This window comes from Dermacentor andersoni, chromosome 6, assembly GCF_023375885.2.
Source record: "Dermacentor andersoni chromosome 6, qqDerAnde1_hic_scaffold, whole genome shotgun sequence".
NCBI lineage: Eukaryota > Metazoa > Arthropoda > Arachnida > Ixodida > Ixodidae > Dermacentor > Dermacentor andersoni.
This window is the reverse complement of record NC_092819.1, coordinates 90088136-90110575: the sequence shown is the minus strand read 5'-3', so window position 1 is coordinate 90110575 and position 22440 is coordinate 90088136. Positions and strand designations below refer to the sequence as shown.

Sequence of the window (22440 nt, the reverse complement as noted above, 5' to 3'; positions counted from 1 at the left end):
CACTGCTGCACCTTCTGCCCCTCCTACTTCACGCAACGACAAGTTTAAACCAATGAAAGCTACTGATTTACGACCTGCTTACGCCGACGCCCTTCGCCGCATTCTGATGTCCTATGAAGACATCTTTGATTTTGGCAATCACCCGCTAGGTCGAACCCGTGTCGTCACCCATCCAATCCACACTGGTGACGCTCCTCCTATACACCGGCGGCCCTACCATGTCTGCGCCTGAACGCTAGGTGATCCAAACGGAGGTGGACAAAATGCTCTCCAAAGGTATTATCGAGCCTTCCTGCAGTCCGTGGACGTCACCTGTCGTTTTGCTTTAAAAGAAGAACATCTGGAGATTTCGTGTCGATTACCGTCACCTTAATAAGATTACCAAAAAGGACATGTATCCGCTTCCGCGTACTGATGACGCGCTGGACTGCTTACACGGTGCCAGTTATTTTTCGACGATTGATTTGCGCTCCGGCTACTGGCAAATCGCAGTGGATGAACGAGATCGCAAAAAGACCGCCTTCGTCACCCCAGATGATCTCTACTAATTTAAAGTGATGCCTTTCGGACTGTGCAATGCCCCTGCTACCTTCGAACGCATGATTGACTCTCTTCTGCGCGGATTCAAATGGACCACGTGCCCCTGCTACCCTGATGACGTCATTGTTTTTTCACCGACGTTTGAGAGCCACCTCCACCGACTCTCAGCTATCCTTGCTGTTTTTCGACGGGCTGGCCTACAACTCAATTCTGCCAAATGCCATTTCGGCCACCGCCAAATACGAGTACTTGGTCACTTGGTTGACGCTGCAGGCGCCCAGCCTGATCCAGATAAGGTTCGCGCCGTTGGTGATTTTCCACTCCCACGTTCTTCTACCGATGTCCGAAGTTTCCTAGGGCTGTGTTCTAATTCTCAGAGATCTATCCAGAACTTTGCCGAAATCGCTCGTCCTCTCACAGACCTCCTCAAGAAGGAAACCACTTTTCGCTGGGGACCCGACCAGGCTGCAGCATTTTCAACGCTTATCAGTCGCCTTATCAATGCGCCCGTGTTGGGCCATTTTGATCCGTATGCCTACACAGAAGTTCGCTCTGATGCAAGCGGCCATGGCATTGGCCCCATCTCGTCCCAACTACAGCGGGACAATAATCGCGTATGCTAGCCGTCTTCTTTCAGCACCATAGCGCAACTACTCCATAACAGAACGTGAATGTTTGGCCCTTGTTTGGTCCATTGCTAAGTTCCGCCCGTACCTGTTCGGTCGACACTTTACCGTCGTGACAGACCATCATGCCTTATGTCGGCTATCCTCACTCCGGGATCCGACAGGCCGTCTTGGCCGCTGGGCTTTACACCTGCAAGAGTACACCTTTTCCTTGTCCTACAAATTTGGGCGGCTACATAAGCACGCCGACTGCCTCTCCCCGCTATCCTGTCGAAGCTCCCGATGGCACCGAAACCGATACAAATGCCTGCGTTTTGTCGATCTCCGACTTCTCATGCATCGCCGACGAGCAGCGTCATGACCCATATTCGCATTCCACTATCGAACGCCTTACCTCGGAGCAACAGGACGTTTCCCTCCGTATGTTTGTTCTCCAGGACGGGACCTTATACCGACGCAATATGAGTCCACATGGGGCTGAACAGCTTCTGGTCGTTCCCCAGCACCTGTGCTCGACAATTCTCTTGCAGTTGCACGATGTGCCCACAGCTGGTCATTTGGGTGTCTCCCGTACGTACGACCGTGTGCGCAGACGATTTTTCTGGCCTGGGCTATATCGCTCTGTTCAAAGTTACGTCGCTGCCTGCGAGCTTTTCCAATGCTGCAAGAAGCCTCCATTGTCCCCCGCTGGGCACCTTCAGCCTATTGATATCCCCAGTGAGCCATTTTACCGCGTCGACCTGGACCTCCTCGGCCCATTTCCTACTTCATCCTCGGGCAACAAGTGCGTGGCCGTTGCGACGACGTTGCCACGCGTTATGCCATAACGCAGGCCCTCCCTATGAGCTGCGCTACTGATATAGCTTATTTTCTCCTTTATACGGTGATCCTACATCATGGTGCCCCACGTAAGCTGCTCACTGATAGGGGCCGCTGTTTTCTTTCTAAGGTTGTCGACGACCTTCTTCGCTCTTGCTCCACGTCCCACAAGTTCACGACAGCCTACCCCTCACAGACAAATGGACTCACCGAGCGTCTCAACCATACACTCACGGACATGCTTTCCATGTACGTGTCCGATGATCACCGGGATTAGGACTGCACCTTACCCTTCGTGACATTTGCGCTCTCCGTTTTATCTGCTATATGGCCATGACCCACTCCTGCCTCTTGACTCGTTGCTCCCTTCCGATACCACCACTACCACGTTCTATGCTCACGATGCCATTCTTCGCGTGGCCGCAGCACGTCGCATTGCCCCTGACCGTCTTCTGGCGTCTCAGACTAGCCAGAAGGACCGTTACGACAGTCGTCGTCGGGACGTTCGTTTCAGCCCTGGGTCACTTGTCCTGCTTTGGTTACCCTCCCGTCGCGTTGGCCTTTATAAAAAACTGCTGCCGCGATACGTCGGGCCATACCAAGTTCTTCGCCAAGTCACCAGCCTCACATATGAGATATCACTTGCGTCTTCGACGTCTTCTACCCCACCAAGAACTGATATCGTGCACGTTTCGCGACTAAAGCCCTATAACTCGCACACTGATTCGGCACCCTATAGGAAGCATCGAGACGAAGCTTCTACCACCGGGGGTTAATGTCACGTACGAGTTTGTGCCGCTGTAGACGAAAGAACGTTGTTAGGTGAAGAGGAGGGTCAAGTGTTTCGACGATGGGTAGTTGGTGGTACCCTGACTACTGAGTTACAACCTCGTAACTGTATATATTGTAAATACAAATATTTTATTCCCCCGTAACAGTATTTTATTTTGCTCCTCAGGCACTTGAGGCATCCTCTAAGCATTGATAACCCAATTCTTAACCAATCCACTGATGACGGTTCCCTTGACGCCATGCTCTCGCTGATTACGTGGCCATGTGCTCTCCTCATTCACAGCCTTTGTGGTACCTCGTGACCTTCGGCCAGCCAATACGTGCCAACCGAAGTCGTCCTGAGCATTGTTGCCTTCATTTCCAGCAAAACCTTCATCTTCCATGTTTGTATCCGCCATGCCTGCGGGCAAGTGGGCTTACTAGGCCCAACAACGGCCCTACTGCTCATTAAGCTTAGCTCCACTAAGCTTAACTTGGTGTGTAGGAGCAGAAAAAGTAGCGTAAAATTGTGAAAATACAAACCCCACCTCGAATCTTGGTGTCAGCCGATTCGCCGTGGCTTCGCAGATCCAGTGGTATGCTTCTTTTTGTTGTATTCTCAAAATTGGCGAGCGGAGCATGGAAAATAACGGAGCCGATGCTTCCACGTCTGCACTGCTCGGCGCTTATTCTTCTTCCAATCGGTCTTGGTGCGATATATCGTTCTATTATTTAGTAAAACTGATTGCGAAGGATCTCTACTAGACCCCATAGAATGTGTGACCCGTACAATTTCATAAAGTGTACGCAAGACGTCTTCTAAAATGAGCAAATGTTTATTTTGCTTTATATAAATGCTCGTTCCAGGCTTTCTGTGCATTCATCCAACGTTGTGGCACCAGGTAAGCATCAGTTCTCGTACGAAACTCCACCGGATGGCATCAGCTTAGAAATTACACGCGTGTCATTTTGGTATTTAGAGCTTATATGAATACTGCGTTTACAGGCGAAACGTTTTAAAGTGGGGAATGGGCGGCATTACAAACAAAAGCAATTCCCTTTTACATACATGATGTAGAAGATCTAGCCCCACTCACCCCAAACAATACCATAAAAAAATGAAGAAAACACCTGATTTCCAAGCATTCCACCATTCCCGGCCATTATTTCCTGCACCTTAAGAGCACAAATAAAAGGACGACTGCGCGTGTTCAAAACAACTTGGCCTCAGCCGACGCGATGATACGCTACAGGCACAGAGGAGACCACAACGCAGGCTCTCAGCCAGACCATGCTAGACGATCGCAGAATGCCTTCTACTCACACTCAAGACAAATGTATGGGCGAAAAGCATGTTTCCAGTTGTGCAGAAGACAGAATTTTCAAGTTACAAGTTCCTGGCTTTTTAGCAACTCAGCGTTATCTTTTGTGCATTCTGCCAGCGCAAGAAACACACTCCTGTGTTATCAGTCTTAGCAATCGCTCGTCGCGTTTTCGACAAGCGTGAGTACTGAAAAAAGGTGTGCGTTGTTTCGGTGCCATAAAATGCGTCACGAACTTGTCCCACTAAGATTCAGAACACACCAAACTAACTTTATCACCACGGCCGAGCTGCTTTTCGCTAACTGCGTCACAACGCTATGGGCGTGGCGAGCTTGCCCAAAAACTACCGAAATAAGCACCAATAAGGTTGGGACCCATAAAAAGCGTCGCAAACATCTCCCACTACGAGTCATTAACTAAAATTAACTGCGCGAGGACGGCCGAGCTGTTTTTCGCTAACTGCGTCACAAGTCTCAGAACGTGCCGTAAGCCTAAATTGCTTGAAATGTGACGCAGACTGTCAAACAAAATGTCTCACCTTGCCGTAGTCCAATAGTGCAGTGGTGCCGTGTCTAAGTGCAAAAGGAGCGCAAGAATACACCGGGAGTCCAAAAAACCGGGCTGCATCCAAAAAAAAAAGAAAGAAAAGAAAGAGAGAGAGAGAGAGAGCGACGGGTGGCCGAACAGGCGAACTGCACATGCGCAACAGGCCTCGCTCGCTTCAGTGCAGTGTTTGGCGCATGACGCATGCATCTGGCACGTCTGGCGTGTCGTTAGCTTCTTGCTAGGTGACGCAAGACCCGCCGTGATTGCTCAGTGGCTATGGTGTTGGGCTGCTGAGCACGAGGTCGCGGAATCGAATCCCGGCCACGGCGGCCGCATTTCGATGGGGGCGAAATGCGAAAACACCCGTGTACTTAGATTTAGGTGCACGTTAAAGAACCCCAGGTGGTCGAAATTTCCGGAGCCCTCCACTACGGCGTGCCTCATAATCAGAAAGTGGTTTTGGCACGTAAAACCCCATAATTTAATTTTTTTTTTAGGTGACGCAAGGGAAATAAGCCGCAAAGTATAAGTTCATTTAGATGCAAACTTAGTAGTTATATATGTATATATATGAAGCAGGGAAGAATAAAATAATAAAAGAATGTCTGTTAATTTCACATTCTCTCTTTTTTTGCTGTTCGCGGCAGCTAACGGACGGCATTAATACTAGCGTGACGTATTTCCTGTTGCCAGTTTTCGCTGAGTGTCCCCTCTTGTTGAATTTACCGTCAGTCGCGCAGCGGCTATGAGAGACGCCGTTGTGGACGCGTCTCTGAATTTTGACTTCTAGAGGTCCACTCCATTCGCCTGCGCTTTCTGAACTAGTTCCACAAGGTGCCGCACTTAGCTATCCGTTTCACCAGTTCAACATAGTGGTGTCTGGATGTCACCATCTGTTTCACTCAGTGCAGGCTTCCTGCAGCACGATTTCACAGCATTCCGTGCACTCGTCAGGAAGGTAGTTCGGCGTTTGTGCAGCAGGTACCATGCCGATTCCGCACGAGCAAGAACTGGCACTGAACTGGCGAGAATTTGTTCAAGAAGTGCAGGGTTAATGGAATGGACCCCGCAGATTTCGTTAACGCGCACCAAAAGCTAAATTCACGAGCGATATTATCTACTGCAGCAGCTGTAGATCAAACTTAAATACTAACTTGCTCCAACATTATCATGGGAACATAACCAAATTCGTTTTGCATTTTCACGCATATAAGGCTTAAGCAGACGACGAGCGAATAATAGTGTAAACTGTATCTCTGTCCTCGTCCGTTCGTATGTTTCCTTCAGGATGCTCACAGCAGTACGTCATGTTCATACTGGCTTCCGGGGCAGATACACCTTTCGGTACATTAGAGTATATTTTACTTGCTCTTAGTTACCAGAATACTGTCACATACGTCACCGTTATTCCTGTCCATGAAGAAAGAGTGCTGTTTAAGATGATGGTACAGTGGTACATGCGGGCTTTGTCTAGCTGTTTCCCCATGCTTTCTGTTCGTGCATATAGGCTTGTCACAAAAAAGGCTCTTTACGAAACAGTTCAATACTGCAAAGCCTTAAAACTTCATAACCACTTAAAGGGGTCGAGACACCAAATTTTGAGGCTATAAGAAGACTGTTGTAGGCTGCTTCGGTATACGAGGACACCCACAACGAGGTATTGGACGCTGCAAGCATTGCAAAATAATTTTAATTCAGCTCCAAAAAAGTGATTAAAAGCTCCTTCTCGTGGCCGAGACCCATGGCTAGCGCGGCTGTTATGACGTGACAGCGGAAGGAGGAAGGAAGGAAATCAACTTTATTCGAGGTCCTGCCGGCCACGAGAGCTTTGGGCTCTCATGGAGTGGGCGTCTCCCACGACGGAACCTGGAGGTTGAGTTTCCTGGCGGCGTCGTGGACCTGCTGGACGGCCCAGAGTTGGGGAGCGTGTTCTTCGCTCCGGATTGCTTTTTCAAACTTGCGTTTGTCCGCTTCGGAGTTTATGTGAGCTTGCGAGCACGGCCAGAGTAAATGATAGACGTTAAGGGACGTGTTGCAATTGGTGCAATAAGACTTGTCGTAGAGCTCAGGCATGTAAAGGAACAAAAATATTGACGTCATAGCACACTAGCACAAAAACGTGACGTATGATGAGTAGCGATGAAATGCCGATTACGGAGCCTGCTGAACCGAGCGACCTAGCGTAGACTCCACTATGACCGAGCTACAGGCATATAGAAATCCTTTCTTAATGCAAAGAGGAGGTAAGGCGTGCAGACAAGAGAAATGGACAACAGGAGGGGGGGGGGGGGTTATTCTGTAAATGTCCACCTAGTGGACTGTCCATTCCGGTCGCTGCTGATTGGCTGGGGCCACTCGTCTCCTCCTCTCTCGTACAGCTGCATCCAATCAGCAGCGGCCGAAATGGACAGTCCACTAGGCACTGGGCTCTTATAGAATCGGGAACGCCGCACGGCGGCCCGCGAACGGCAAACGGCGTGCGGCGAGTTGCCGTGATGGTAACATGGACAAACGAATACAACGTGGGCTAAGAAACCTCCTCCGTACTGCCTAGGCAGAGTCATATATTCAAGGAGCAAAAGCCCCCAGATTTTCTCTTTCGCGCCCGCTCTTACTCGCCCCTGCGCACAAACGGCTGGCGATCCCTCAAATGAACATCTCGTTATCATCGAACCATCCGCAGCCTTCTTGCCCCGTACAGATTATGCTTTGAAAATAAAACATGCAACTTGTCGTTCATTACTTCATGCCAATTCCTTCATCCTCTGAACAATAAATGAACGGAATAACCTACCATCACACATTGCTACTTAAAAGGTTTCCCATCCTTCCAAGAACTCCTAAACGAAGAATCAGTTTAACTGCTCATTATGTACACCTTCGCAGCTTGTTCGCATAATTATCAACGTATAATTTACTTGTTACTGTTATATGTTCAAACAATCACCTAAATTGCGAGTAAGACCTCGTTTCCTACCACTCGTGTGATTTTTTTTGTCATTATTGCATATTTATTGCCTCTGATGAGCAAGTACTACTATTCTTATTTTCAATTTTGTATTTAGTTTGCTTTCTATATGTACGTTGCAGTTTTGCCATTTCTACATTTTTTACCCTCACTTGTAAATCCGTTTTAATTCCAGATTTAGTTTATGGCCTAATTTTGTGCATTCTTGTCGCTTTTCTGAAATGTAATTGACTTCAATTTCATTTTTGTATAGCCCCCCCTCAATTTACATAAGATTGTGAAATAAATGAACAAATAAATATACCGAAACCGAAACTAACCAACACAGCTTTTAGTCACTTTGAGTTATCTATAAAACAACATGTGTATCATATTTCGTGCGTGTATAAAAATTTAGTTCATAGAATAATAAACATCTATTTTTATCACTGAGAACTGAGAACAGCGACGTTCACAAGGAACCACAGTTGACGCGATCCGTTTTGGTAAAGCTGGCCAACATTGTGCGGAGCGTTGCATTACATAACAAAATGGCGGCATCAGCTAATGGCCGAACGTGGGCCGCGAGTGGTGAACGCAGTGGAAAATCGGACGATGACCTCTTAGTGTTCGGTTACTCGTGCAAACTGTTCAGGGACGACGAAAAGGCGATGCATATTGACCGCGGCAAACATTTGATCCCATGGATGGGCGACGACAGCCTAATGATTGACAGGTCCGTCTCCAAGCAAACAATGCCTCCCTTCACTTTCTGGATTTTCAATCGCAAGAGTGCAGGTTTTTACTGATGTTTTGACCTATCAGCATGCTTTCTTGCTTTCTCTTCAAGTCGCCGCTAACGAATCTGCCCTAGTTGTTCTAGCGTCCCGGCGGCGGCGCAGGATGTGGGGAGAAGCCAGCTATGGAGGCAGGAGCGAGCACTCCGGCGCTTCGAATCAGTTTGTTTCTAACGAGGGCTGCGCAGCCCTACTGGGTGCACTTTGCTCTGTGATTGTGTGGCTCAAATGTGTGTGGTGGCGTCCCGGCTTTGTGTGGGGACGAGAGAAAAAGGTATATACGACGTGCTGTTTTTCTTGCACTTAGTGGATGTTTGTGATCGTTCTTTCGAAACCTACCGTTGCCCTGCGAGCTGCGCAGTAAACCGTCGTAGGCTATCCTGATCTGTTCGCTACGTCGACTCTTCAGATTTCAAACTATTTCTTTTCGTGTTTGGGCCATCTTAGCATAATAAAAGTTATTCAAAAGCGCAGACGGCATTAAAAACTTGACAAGCAGGAACGAGGTGTCGAGCTTGTTCGCCACGGATGTTTTGCTTTAGGTTGAGGAGGCCGCAGCTGGCCATTTTGCGCGAAGTCAGGTCGAATACAGTGATAAGGTGCACTTTTTAAAGTTTCGTATCTGTATACTGCTTCTGTTAACTTAAGCCAAAAAAAAAAAAAATTACTGCGAGCTTTGTAGCATCGGCGTGTCGGTCTTTTTGTACCGAAGGATGCTTGTCACACCACACGGCAGTGACTATTCGAATGACGTTTGCCTAGTGTAAAGCAGATCGTTGTGTTCTAGCGCAGCAGTGGAGATTATCGCTCTCATTTTCGTGTTGTACTTAGCCTTCAGTCGTGTTAGTGCAACAGGCGCGCCAGTAGTTGAAAAGGCGCATGGCCAGCTTGCTGTAGTGAAGCGCGACCTTGTAGGTGAGGGAGCGTCCTTGTAAGCCGAGGCCCAGCTTCCGTGCATGAGCATAACAAATCAGAATTGTCAATACTCAAACAAGTCGTGCAGCAGACAGAGGCACCAAAAATTCCAGCATGACCCACACGATGTAGCATCAAAGTAACAGAATTCAGTTTGGGGGCCCTTGTTGGTAAGTCTGCCCAGATGTTGTTACCTTTTAAGAAGTGAGCAACACTTGTTTTCGCTTAACAGTCTCCAGTTAGTCCAAAACATGTGATCCGTTATGCAAACTAATCTGTATCCTTTGTATGTGCTGGTCAGGTACGATGCAAGAGGCTACTTGCACAGCATCCATGAATACGAGCCGAAGCCTGGAGCAGCGCTTCAGTACATTGCCTCACTCACAGAAGAAGAGAAAGCCTTGGAAGAGCTGTGTGAAGAGGAGCGGTTCCTTGCACTCTTCAGGGACCTCCATGAGGAATCGATCTACCAAGGTGATGCTGCATTTAATTTACACAACTGCAGGACTGTGCGCCATACGTCTTGCTCGTGTGTGTGTAACACAGCACCGAGTCTGTGAATGGGTGCAGCTGTGCAAATCAGCATGTGATCCCTCATAATTATAAGTGGCAATGCAGGTTGAACAATAGCATTCTTCTTGAGAAAAAGTAAAACATTTTACCGAATTTTTTTAGTCGCAACATCTTTTATTCTTAACGTCTTCGTCTAAAAGAAGTAACAAAATTTCCATGAAAGCAGCAAAAACATCAAGGAGTACCCGCTATCATGTGGGAGAGCCCGGGCATCAGCCTTTTATGGCGATCTGTTCTGTTTTGCCATGCTTCGCAGTTGTCTCTATGTAGACACACTTCATTTTTTAAATGGACAGACAACCATTCGGAACGTGGATTGAGATAACACTGCTGATAGAAAGATCGCCTGTCGTGTTGGGTAAAACGTGCCCTGTTTTTCTCATTAAATGGAGATTTATAGTTGCAATTTTTTGCTAAAAGTCGCAATAAATGACCTTTAGTGCCCCAGGTGGCAAGAACATGAAAATGTATAAGTGACCTATCACATGACCTTTTACTAGTGTACACATTGCCTAGTCTTTTTATTACTATTGAAATGCAGTTCAGTGTGCAGCTAAGTCCTTGCTTCACATTTTTGATGAGTTCGCTCGGCTCGTCTAGTGACAGACTAATGACATCATGGACCAATCAGCCATGACGTAGGCATGCATCGGGGAAAAACACGGTATAAATATAAGAAATGTCTGTAGAACAATCCAAACTTATTCTACTAGCTCTTTATTTTCAAAAGTGGATGAATAGGTCAAGCTATAGGTGGTTAACCACAATTGTATTCACTCCTGTAAAAGCAGAACAATGGGCAGCTTTCACAATTTGCGAGGCGAGCTATCGGTATCTCTCTCACTCCTCAGCGTTGCCGTAGGAAGAACTCCTTTTTTAGAGAATGCTCAAATCGAAAAACTCTTCTTATAAGATATCCATGTGCTGCAGATGTAAACGCTACCAAGAGTGAACTTCTCGTTGCACCACAATATAATGGGTCCTTAAAAATCAATTCTCAGTCCCTTTAAAGGGTCCCTCACCAGGCCACATAGCCAATTTCGGTTACGCGCTGGAAGTTGTTACATGTGCTCTGGATAGTGTTCTGCCACAAATTTTTCAAATCGGCTCATTAATAGCCAAGATAGAAATATTTCAGTGCCACAAACCCATGATTTCAGGAGGTGAGCTCCACTGCCAAGCGAGACAAACTCTCCATTCGCCCCGTCTAGCCTCCGCAAGCGAAATTTCTTCCCTGCATTCTCCCATACTGGAGCCTGAGGATCGTGCGACGCATACGTCACAGGCCCTGCCTTCATTTTTTTTTCTCCTTGCTTTTTTTTAGCACTTCCGCTGACGCCGTCGTGTGCGAGCTGTTGCGATTGTCTCATTTCATGCAGTGCACGATATTGCAAGCCGTGCATGAGGACACCTGCCTGGCGGTATGAGTCAGTGCTACAGGAATACTGAGGCAGACACAAGCGGATCACAGAACATGATCACGTGCTAGAACATGGTAGAAAATTACATAGTTTCAATGTCTGCGCGTGCGACTGCACAACGTGGGAACGAGCAGACGAAACAGAAGTACATCTCTTGCTGCGGTGGAAGTAAAACAAAAGCACGCAGACATTTGGCTTGCGTGTTTTATTATTTCTCTAAACATTAATTTGTCTATAGAACCAACAGCTTACACAAATAACAGCTATTGCCTTGAATAATTCTCGAAGTCGCATGTTTTTATGAGCGACGTCACAGCACAAACACATGTACGTAGGCGCACTAGCACGTATACGTCACCCACCGGCTTGGAGCGTAGCACCCACGAGGAGAAGGGCAAACGGCATTCGGTTTGAAATTTCAGCTCTTTCTGCGGCGTGTTGCAGTGTAATATTTAGCAGACACGATTGTTAGCGTGCATTGTATGCATTGTGCTTGTCAGCTCAAAATGGCCAGACCTGGTTAAGGGCCTTTTAAGCATCGAATAGCAGCATGCTAATACCTGCTTTTGCCAATTTGTGTAAACATACTTGGGAGCCTGCACTATTGCTATCGAAAAAGAGCCTCCCTTTAATTCTATTCCTACTTTTGGCTATAAGTATGCAGGAAAAGTGGTTCTGTAGGTAACATTCTGGCATCTCGGTTTGATGATCGTGGTAGCTGCTATTTTCTTCAGACATAGGCCCCAATACTGAAACCTTCCTTACTGTAGTAGGGAAGTCTGCCCCATTGTGGTTAAGCACTCTTGATGTCAATTCTGTAAGCTTCCTTATTAACTTATACCCCTGTCACACAGACACCCACAAACTCCTTTTAACTCCGTCGTCTTTATTTCAAGGGACGTGCACTTGGTGTCACACAGTCGCCCTTCCGCTAAAGAAGTTTGATGGAGCTTTTATACCCCTTTTACACGGGCACCCGCGAACTCTATTGAACTCCTTCGTCTTTAAGCCAATGGAGTTTCACTCCATGTCACACGCTCCCCCTTACGCCAAGGAAGTTAAATGGAGATTTTGGGTGAAGGGAGTTCGGCAATGACCATTACGGTTGGATGGAGTACTCTCGTTTCCAGGTAGCTACAGTTCCACAGAAAACCACGCTAGCGAAATCGTCGTAACTGGTTCATTTAAAAATTTTAGCATTGTTATTTTTTTTGCCTTGAGATATATGCCACATAATGGAAGTTTTAATTTGTTTTTAAGGGCATCAGCGCCTGTACCCTCTACACCAATACTTCGGCACGCTGCATCTGGAAACGTCGTTCCGCCATTTCATTGGTTTTTTATACGCACGCAAGCCGCTAGTGGTGTCGTTCAAGCCGTACGGGTAAATTTTTCGGATGACCCGCACCATGAGCGATCCCGGCGCATTATCGTCGCGAACACACAGACATGCACGATTACACAGCGGTATCACAACTCAAAGTGCACCGGCCCAACAACGTGACCTGCGCTGCCCACGCACGAAAGCAAGAGCGCAGTGTGGCCAGCATCGCTTGCAACTTCGCTATGCTTGGAAAACAAAAGTCTTGCGGTAATGTACCGCAAAGTTTCTCGCTGTGATTTTATATTATTACATACTGCGCTAAAAGAAATACCCATAGATTACTTTAACGCCGACCATATATGTGAACAGTTGCATGCGGAAGTAAGCGCAGCAGCGCCGTTTCTATGCCCTGCGGCGCCCGTCGAAAGCTCCCACTGTGCCGTGTAGCACGGCCGCAACTCCATTGCAGTAAATCTGCGTTAGGGATTTTCATGCTCAACGGAGTTCGCAGGTGCCCGTGTGACAGGGGTATTAGTCTAGCGAGATTGCTGATCTCCCTCAGCGGCTAAAGGGAGTACTCTCGTTCCCATACTTGTTGTTGTAAAGTTGATAATTTCATTATTGTTTCCATTAATATTGATGTTGTGTGTGTTTAGACCATTTCTATTGTATTAAATGTTCAAGCACAACTCAGCAACAGTTATGATTGCTATACTGCACAATACCCTCGACCTAGGTCGCATGGGGCCATGTTTTTCTCGTCTTTCGGGGATTTCACATGAACCCGACAGAATCGGGTCGAGTTGGCTTGTCGGGTTGCAATATGCCTGTCGAGTTCACTTAAACGCTAGCCGGCCGGACTGAACAGGCGTCGAGTCCGGCTGAGTCAGCCTGGCCTGCTTGCAGCGTGCATGTAAACGCAGACGGGTTTGGCCTGCCAGCGCTGAGACTTGTGCGAGAACATTGCAACATCGCGATTTATGTGTCGGCAGCGGGGACAAGGTCAAGACAAGGCATTGTGCAGTGTAACTTCACCATAGCAATAAGACCCACGAAAAGAAGCTGTTGCCGATGGCAGCAGGAACCGGAAGCCGAGTTCAAACGCATTGATGTCTGGGCTTGACGCTGTGTGCCGTCGTTGTCCAGACTCGTCAGAGGCGAGTTCATATAAAGCGGTCATATTGGGGTCGGTCAGCCCGATTTCTGGCTTGACCCGCTCACTTCGGGTTCATGTAAACGTGGCCTTTGCCGTGCTAGTCGTGCAGTGGTCGGTGTGGTCACTCATGACTGACACGGGCACAGTTACTATAGGAAAAATAAAAGGAAAGCTCAGGAGGTCACCATGCATGAAATCTTGGGTTTTAGTACAGTTTGCAGCAGTTCGGGTAGCAGAACGCAGAGCCAACTTGCCACGGTGCAAGAAAAAACACAGATAAACACAGGGTGGCTAGCGTCGCTGTCAGTACTGCTATGTTTAGCGAGCCCACTTTGATTTTCAACGAGGTGTATGTTTTTCACATCAAATATACGGAATAATATTTTTATGGAAGGAGCGTTAACTATAATAGCTACGAACACAACTAGAAGTTACATTCTTGTACTTATACAAAAACGAAACACCGCTGAATGCACTTCTGGCGGCTACTTTTAAAAACTGCTTATTGACCGTGTGACATGACTGCAGTTTCTTTGAGGTTGAACTCCCTTAGTAAGTCTTGCGCTTACTTATCCTAAAGGAGCTCATGAGTGCTCGTTTGACACGGGTATTACACACTTAAAGGAAGCTTCCTTCATGCTCTCTTACTGTAAGGCAGCCCCTTCATGCTTTCTGTTCTCGCTTTCTTTCTCTAAACGAGGGCTTGGCAATGCTTGCCCACATGATGCTCTATGCACGAACAATTACTTTCCGCTAGCAGATGGGAAGAAATGACAGCTGCATGTTTCAGCAGATGGGACTGCCCTCTGTACATAGTTACAGCAACGAAAAATTAAGAACCGACCTGATGAACAGTGCCTGACTGTCACCAATACCTTGCTGTTGAAGTGTCGTGAGAGAAATTCGGAGCGGATGCAACAATCGGTTCAGAATGAAAGGGCGAAACAGTGCAGAATGAAGATACGCTAAAAACATCTGCAGATGCATTGCAAGCTTTCGGATTCTTTTTCTTTCAGTCACCCAAAGGTCCGAAAAGGTTAGCCACATTGCTGTGTAGGGCTACCGAGAACATCAGTGTGGGTTGTTCTTTCATGCTTGTTTGTTCTTCGATAGTTTGCTGCCTGTTGTAGCACTGTAATTAATACACAAGGAAAGCTTTCCATGAATGTCTAATGCCTTAAAAAAAGCACCCACAGGCGCTGATCAAGCATTCATGAACACTGGGTATTTTTTTTTTTTGGACACCTGCTTGTTAATCCCCTTTCCTCCTCCCCCCCCCCCCCCCGTCTGTGACCATCTGCCACCTGTGGAAGTGCGTCTGCAGCTGTGGATCAGCGCGCTAGTGTCATGACATGTTCGAGCTTGCCTTGTAAATCCAAAGCTAGTCTTATGATCGGTCGCCTGAAGCTACAAAAAGAGACCATTGTGCGCCTACAAACGGCGTTCGGAACAAGGGACTGGTGTATGTTGTTTTGCAAACATGGTGGCCATGTACAACGGTCAACCCGTACACTCAATTTCGTTGGCGAGGTAGTTTGTCAGCTTTCTGTGGGTTGCTGACGACTGTGCATAGATCTGCTGATTCGACGTAGTAGTTCTGCGGAAACCCGCAAGGTGGAGAGAAGTACTGAATAAAGGGAAAATCTGCTGATTTGGAACGAAACTAACTTTAGTCACCGACACCCACCGACCTAGCTCCAATTAGGCCTAATGAGCTGGGCATTGTGGCCAATGGTGTGGCCGGGGGTGAAAATTCGCCGCAAGCTGCTGTGATAGCGGGCCGCAAACCGTTGCAGAAAGCTTGTCGTTAATATGTTCCCTAGGGGTGTTCATCAGTGATCGGTCGTGAGATCACGTATACAGGTTAGAGTGATGCCTTTTAAGCGGTATTTGGGTCCACAGGCCAGCGACTACCGCAAACACATGCGCCAAGTTTGTCTGCATGCTTGCATGTGGGCAGAGTGCTCCGAAACTGTGCAACCCTACATGTATGAAAACTGAACACGCTTATCCGATGTGATTAGTGTGCCTTACAGTGGCTATTAGGCCTGAGATTCGCACATCTTACCATGCTTTCCATAAACGCTGCTTTTGTTGTTCCCTCTGTCCCCATAGTGCTAATCATTTCAATCGGTCCGGTCGACCTGGTCAAACGTTGTACCGTTGAGATCGCGCGCTGTGGGAATGCTGCGCCTGTCAAGACACCGACCACAGCCTGGTCATTCGCCACGGAATATTTGTGAGGGATTAATGCTTGGGCAAGATGGCGCTTCTGTGTCACCAGTAGGCCGGAAACCAACTCCGGGGTCAGCTATAGCTGCATTTATAAATGTGGCCAACCGTGAAGCAGGTTTGAGAGAAATGGAATGCAAAAACACTTGTTTACTTAGATGCACATTAAGGAAACCCAGGTGGCGAAAGTCATTCTGACTACAGCAGGTCTCATGATCACATTGTGGTTTTGGGCATGCAAAACCCCAGAATTTAATATTAATTACATATGTGACTCCAGTTATTGGTAAGCCTTCTAATTCAGGATACTAGTAATTAAAAAAATAACAAAGGTTCACATTATATGTGGCATTATGCATTAGATATGCAATCTTGTATTTGATGAGTCTGGTGATGTGTCTGACTGGCTATGTGCTAATGTTTACAGAGGAAGAGCTCAAGCGCCTCAACGTTGCCATGAATGCAGATGGCACCTACAAGGAGACTGCCTTCTCTTACGACTCGGAGAACTCTGCCCTGGAATCGCAAGGTGCGCGTGAGTATGGTTTGCTGCCTTTTAGCTCGTGAACTAACCTTGTTCTCACTGTCAGTGGCATTCTCTTGAGGACATGTATCTAGGCATGTGCTAATAAATCACCGTCATCAGCCTTTTTCATGTTACCTTTGGGACGAAGGCCACTCCCATTAATTTCCAGTCGCAGTCTTGTATCAGCCATCCTTACCCTCAGTTCATCCGCAGCCACATCACCCAGTTAACTGGGTGACATAACTTTTCAGTGCAAATGAGGGGGGTGGGTACCATTACTAGTACGAATGTGAATAATGCCTGCCGTTCACCATAAAGGTGTGTAAACCTGCCAAAGTGAAATGAAATAAAGTGTATCTCACAAGTATGCCTGTGAGATACACTTCTCCTTTACTTGATAAACAAGGAACTGCATCAGATGGACTCGTGCAGGACAGAAGCGCACGAAGAACACTGCCGAAAACAAATAAACAAGTAAAAGTGTAAAATAAAGATTTCTAGTGGCATTTTTGAATTAGCTCTGGAAGAATTATAGAGAAATATATATTTGCGCTAGCCCTGGCATCACACAAGATGTGGACGTGCTCGGCAAGGTGCGCTGCAGTGACCATAGGATGGTAAGAACTCGAATTAGCATAGACTTGAGGAGGGAAAGGAAGAAACTTGTAAGTAAGAAGCCGATCAATGAGTTAGCAGTAAGAGGGAAAATAGAGGAATTCCGTATCAAGCTACAGAACAGGTATTCGGCTTTAACTCAGGAAGAGGACCTTAGTGTTGAAGCAATGAATGACAATCTTATGGGCATCATTAAGGATTGTGCAATAGAAGCCGGTGGTAACTCCGTTAGACAGAATACCAGTAAGCTATCGCAGGAGACGAAAGATCTGATCAAGAAACGCCAATGTATGAAAGCCTCTAACCCTACAGCTAGAATAGAACTGGCAGAACTTTCCAAGTTAATCAACAAGCGTAAGACAGCTGACATAAGGAAGTATAATATGGTAAGAATTGAACATGCTCTCAGCAAGGGAGCAAGCCTAAAAGCAGTGAAGAAGGAACTAGGAATAGGCAAGAATCAGATGTATGTGTTAAGAGACAAAGCCGGCAGTATCATTACTAATATGGATGAGATAGTTCAAGTGGCTGAGAAGTTCTATAGAGATTTATACAGTACCAGCAGCACCTATGACGATAATGGATGAGAGAATAGTCGAGAGGAATTTAAAATCCCACAAGTAACACCGGAAGAAGTAAAGAAAGCCTTGGGAGCTATGCAAAGGGAGAAGGCAGCTGGGGAGGATCAAGTAACAGCGGATTTGTTGAAGGATGGTGGGCAGATTGTTCTAGATAAACTGGCCACCCTGTATACGCAATGCCTCATTACCTCGAGTGTACCGGAATCTTGGAAGAACGCTAACATAATCCTAATGCATAAGAAAGGGGACGCCAAAGACTTGAAAAATTATACACTGATCAGCTTACTGTCCGTAGCCTACAAAGTATTTACTAAGGTAATCGCAAATGGAATCGGGAACACCTTAGACTTCTGTCAAGCAAAGGACCAGGCAGGATTCCGTAAAGGCTACTCAACAATAGACCATATTCACACCATCAATCAGGTGATAGAGAAATGTGCGGAATATAACCAGCTCTTCTATATAGCTTTCATTGATTAAGAGAAAGCGTTTGATTCAGTCGAAACCTCAGCAGTCATGGAGGCATTACGGAATCAGAGTGTAGACGAGCTGTATGTAAAAGTACTTAAAGATATCTATAGCGGCTCCACAGCCACCGTAGTCCTACATAAAGAAAGCAACAATATCCCAATAAAGGAAGGCGTCAGGCAGGGAGATACGATCTCTCCAATGCTATTCACAGCGTGTGTACAGGAGGTATTCAGATACCTGGATTGGGAAGAAGTAGGGAGAAGAATGAATGGAGAATACCTTAGTAACTTGCGATTCGCTGATGATGTTGCCTTGCTTAGTAACTCAGGGGACCAATTGCAATGCATGCTCACTGACCTGGAGAGACAAAGCAGAAGGGTGGGTCTTTTTTAAAAATTAATCTGCAGAAAACTAAGGTAATGTTTAAGAACAGCAGTTTACGATAGGTAGCGAGGCACTGGAAGTGGTAAGGGAATACATCTACTTAGGGCAGGTAGTGACCGCGGATCTGGATTAAGAGACCGAAGAAGAAGAATGGGCTGGGGTGCGTTTGGCAGGCATTCTCAGATCATGAACAGCAGGTTGCCATTATCCCTCAAGAGAAAACTGTATAACAGTTGTGTCTTACCAGTACTCACGTACGGTGCGGAAACCTGGAGGCTTACGAAAAGGGTTCTAGTTGAATTGAGGACGACGCAACGAGCTTTGGAAAGAAGAATGGTGGGTGTAACGGTAAGGGATAAGAAAAGGGCAGATTCAGTGAGGGAACAAACGTGAGTTAATGACATCTTGGTTGAAATCAAGAAAAAGAAATGGGCATGGGTAGGACATGTAATGAGGAGGGAAGATAACAGATGGTCATTAAGGGTTACGGACTGGATTTCAAGGGAAGAGGGCGGCAGAAAGTTAGGTGGGCGGATGAGATTAAGAAGTTTGCGGGGACAACATGGCCACAATTAGTACATGACCGGGGTAGTTGGAGAAGTATGGGAGAGGCCTTTGCCCTGCAGTGGGTGTAGCCAGGGTGATGATGATGATGATGAATTAGTGGAAGTCTACTGTGTTAGATATAAAGAAGGTATTTTCATGTTGGATGAGACTTTTCTATAACGGAGCTCAACTGTAGTTCAATTCACGAATAGCATTTGTGCTACAGTCGAACCTCTATATAATGAATGTGGTTATACAGATATAGGGAGTCACAAAAAAGTTTTATACATAGGTAATTTGATATCTAAATAAAGTTAAGATTTGATTGAAAAATTGTTAAGGGTATAATACTGCTGTTCCTTATATACAATAATTCATTATACAGTAAAACCGCGTTATTTCGAACTCGGTTTATTCGAAATCTCACGTAATTCGAAGGTTTTCGGCGGTCCCAACATTTTGCATGCAAATTTTGCCGGATAATTTGAACAGCCAGCGTGCCCAAATCCAGATAATACGTCAGTTTAAACCATGGCCTCCGTGATTTTACCGTGCCTCTGTGATCCGCAACAAAAAAAATTTAGTGTGCCAGTCTCTGAGGCCAGTATAGTTGTCGGAGTGGCAGCCAGGCGGCACTTCAAATCACCTTTCTGTGCTAGGTGGCGCGCACCGCCGTCGCTCGATTCAAAGGGTTGAGCCTCAATCATCCATCCATCCTGTTTCCGGTGCTTTGTTGTGCCTCAGCGATCTGCACAGTGCTACAGCCGGTTTTGGAGGCTAGCTTTAGTTGACAAAGCAACAACCAGGTGTCGCTAGGTCGAAATTTTTCTGGTTCCCTTTTTGTTGTTTCTTTGTCTAGCTTGTGGAAGGCATTGCTCGTAGTGTTTTGATTGTTCGGTGCCACGACCAGACGTGTTGTGTGCTCTGCTAGTTATTCTTGACCACGTGCACAATGTTGGTGTTAAGAAAATGCCGAAGTACAGAACTCTGACTCTCTGCCAGAAAGTGTGCCTAATTGAGTAGGCTGAAGAATGGACGAGCTCCAAAACACAGCTGGCGGAAAAGCACAAGGTGCCTTTATCGACCCTTTCGACGATATTGAAGAATAAGACTAAGAATAATCCTCGAGGCCTACAGGAAGATGCATTCGACGAAGCAGACAAGGATTCGTTTTCCTGCGCATCCGGACGTTAAAGACACCTTGATAAAGTGGCTTCAGCATGCAAATGCAGCACACCTGCCTGTGAACGGCACGCTGCTGCACGGAAAGGCCGATGAGCTTGCACTGTGGCTGGGCCATGAAGCATTTAAGTGCAGCAACGGCTGGTTGTCCAGATTTAAAGACCGCAACAACCTCACGTTCGTGACAGTGTGCGGCGAAAGTGGGAGCATCCACCCAAATGTTGTCGAGAATTGGAAAAAGAGTGCATCGGCTCCGCTGCTTCAGCAGTACGCGGAGGACGATGTTTACAACATCGACGAGGCTGCATTGTTTTATAAAATGCTGCCAACGAATACGTTTGCCCCGGAGGATGCAGTAGTTGCGGGAAAAAAACAACCCAAGGACAGAATAACCGTTCGGTTTGGTGCGAATATGTCCAGCAGTCACAAACTCCCGCTGCTGATCATCGGAAAAGTGGAGAAGCCTCGGTGCTTCAAGAACGCACGACTTCCTCCTAAGGATGACGTGCTGTACAGAAGTAACAAAAAGGCTTGGATGACGGCAGCGCTGTTCGAGGAGTACGTGAGGCACCTTGACCGTAAGTTTGCTGCCGCGGGACGCAAAGTTGTTTTTGTTTTTGACAACTGCCCAGCCCACGCCGACATCCAGAACTTGACAGCAGTTAGGCTTGTCTTCCTGCCGTCGAATGTTACAGCTGTATCGCAGCCTATGGGCCAAGGCGTTATTCTGCAAGCGAGGAAGATTTGTCGCTGCCATTTGCTCTAAAGGATCTTGTTGTGCTATGATAATAGCAAACAATATTCCGTGGACCTACTGGGAGCCATTTGCCTAATCGTGTACGCCTGGAAGCAGGTGGAGGGAATTATGATCAGGCGTTGCTTTATGCACGCCGGTTTTTCCAAGCAACAAGATGACAGTTCCGAGGATGCATCTGATGCCAACTGCACACTGGATGATGAAGGAGAGTCAATGTTGCGCGCATGACGAACTTCGACAAAGAAAGCGGCGACGAGAGCAATGGATTGACCTTTGCGGAATATTTGAGCACGGAACTTGATCTCCAAATGTCTTATGCCGACTGCAGCTAGCACCAGCTTTAGCTGCAGTCGTTGAGTCACTCAACGTTGTGCGCAGTTTTGTGGAGTGTAGCGGCGGTAACAGTGAATTGCTGCGCACTGTAGGCAGACTGGAGGACGCAGCCTACGGTGCGGCTAACTACCACGCCAAGCAGTCACGCATCGATGACTACTTCAAGTGACCGTTTTTCAGGTGAAATAAAGGTGCAGTGTTGATACAGCCACGTTTCGTACGTTTATTTCTCGTTTTTCGACCATTTCTGATCATTCGAAAACCCGGTTAATTTGATTATTTTTCGCGGTCCGACGGACTTCGAATTAACAAGGTTTTACTGTATATAGGTTCAACATAACCGGGTTAGACTAACAAATTATCAGGTGTACCAAAGTAAATATAGTTTGGTTGGTCATACTTTAATTCAATTGAATGTTCTCCTGCTGTGGGATCTGACAGAGTCCCAGTTACAGTGATGCGAAAATTTGCTTGCACTTACAAATTTATATATTCTGGTAAAGAAACTGTTAAATATCGTATCTTTCTGCATATAACCCACCACCGCATTAGCCTACATCTCCAATTACGACATCCCAGAAAGAAAAAGAAAATCCGTGCATCTAACCAGTGGAAATAACGCATACAACACTCAAATGTTTGCAAAAACAATTTCCATTTGTAGACGCACGACTCCCAGTAGCTCTGTTCCCTACCCCCGTCTTTTGCAATGCTGATAATGCTGGATTTACATGACGGACGTGACCGTGGACGAATCACTCACATGAAATGGGATGTGAATCGGATCATTTCGCTGCTAGCATTCACACAACCGAGGACGACAGCATGGATGGAGCCGCGCTCGCATGAGCAGCGGCGATGGAGCAAACTCCACCAAGCTGAAAATTCCATTGTTATAACCGATAATTGTTATAACAGGGTTACATGAAAAAATCAAAATAGGGGAATGGCAGGGCTGATATGAGAAAACTATAAAAGCAGGGAGGCCAGTGCCCTTCCCCACCACCTTCCTCCGCCCGGCTGCTGATTGTGTTCACTCGTTTAACTGCTTCCTG

At 46.7% G+C, this 22440-nt stretch overlaps 2 protein-coding genes across 3 annotated transcripts in view; one reads left to right on the top strand and one right to left on the bottom strand.

The window, feature by feature from the left end:
• Positions 1–5371, bottom strand: part of LOC126523003 (A disintegrin and metalloproteinase with thrombospondin motifs like) — a 76568-nt gene extending 71197 nt beyond the window's left edge. Inside the window, exon 1 of the mRNA XM_072288804.1 lies at positions 4618–5371. The gene's annotated coding sequence lies outside the window, so the exon portion shown is untranslated. The remainder of the gene's footprint in view (positions 1–4617) is intronic.
• Positions 5372–8114: 2743 nt separating this feature from the next.
• Positions 8115–22440, top strand: part of su(w[a]) (suppressor of white-apricot) — a 56381-nt gene continuing 42055 nt past the window's right edge. The window contains exons 1-3 of one of the 2 annotated variants that reach the window (XM_050171312.3): positions 8115–8308; positions 9586–9758; positions 16418–16519. In XM_050171312.3, the coding sequence (XP_050027269.2) occupies positions 8124–8308; positions 9586–9758; positions 16418–16519 (460 nt within the window). In that variant the 5' untranslated portion in view covers positions 8115–8123. Of the gene's footprint in view, positions 8309–9585; positions 9759–16417; positions 16526–22440 lie in introns of both variants that reach the window. The other variant, XM_050171311.3, reaches the window with a different exon arrangement.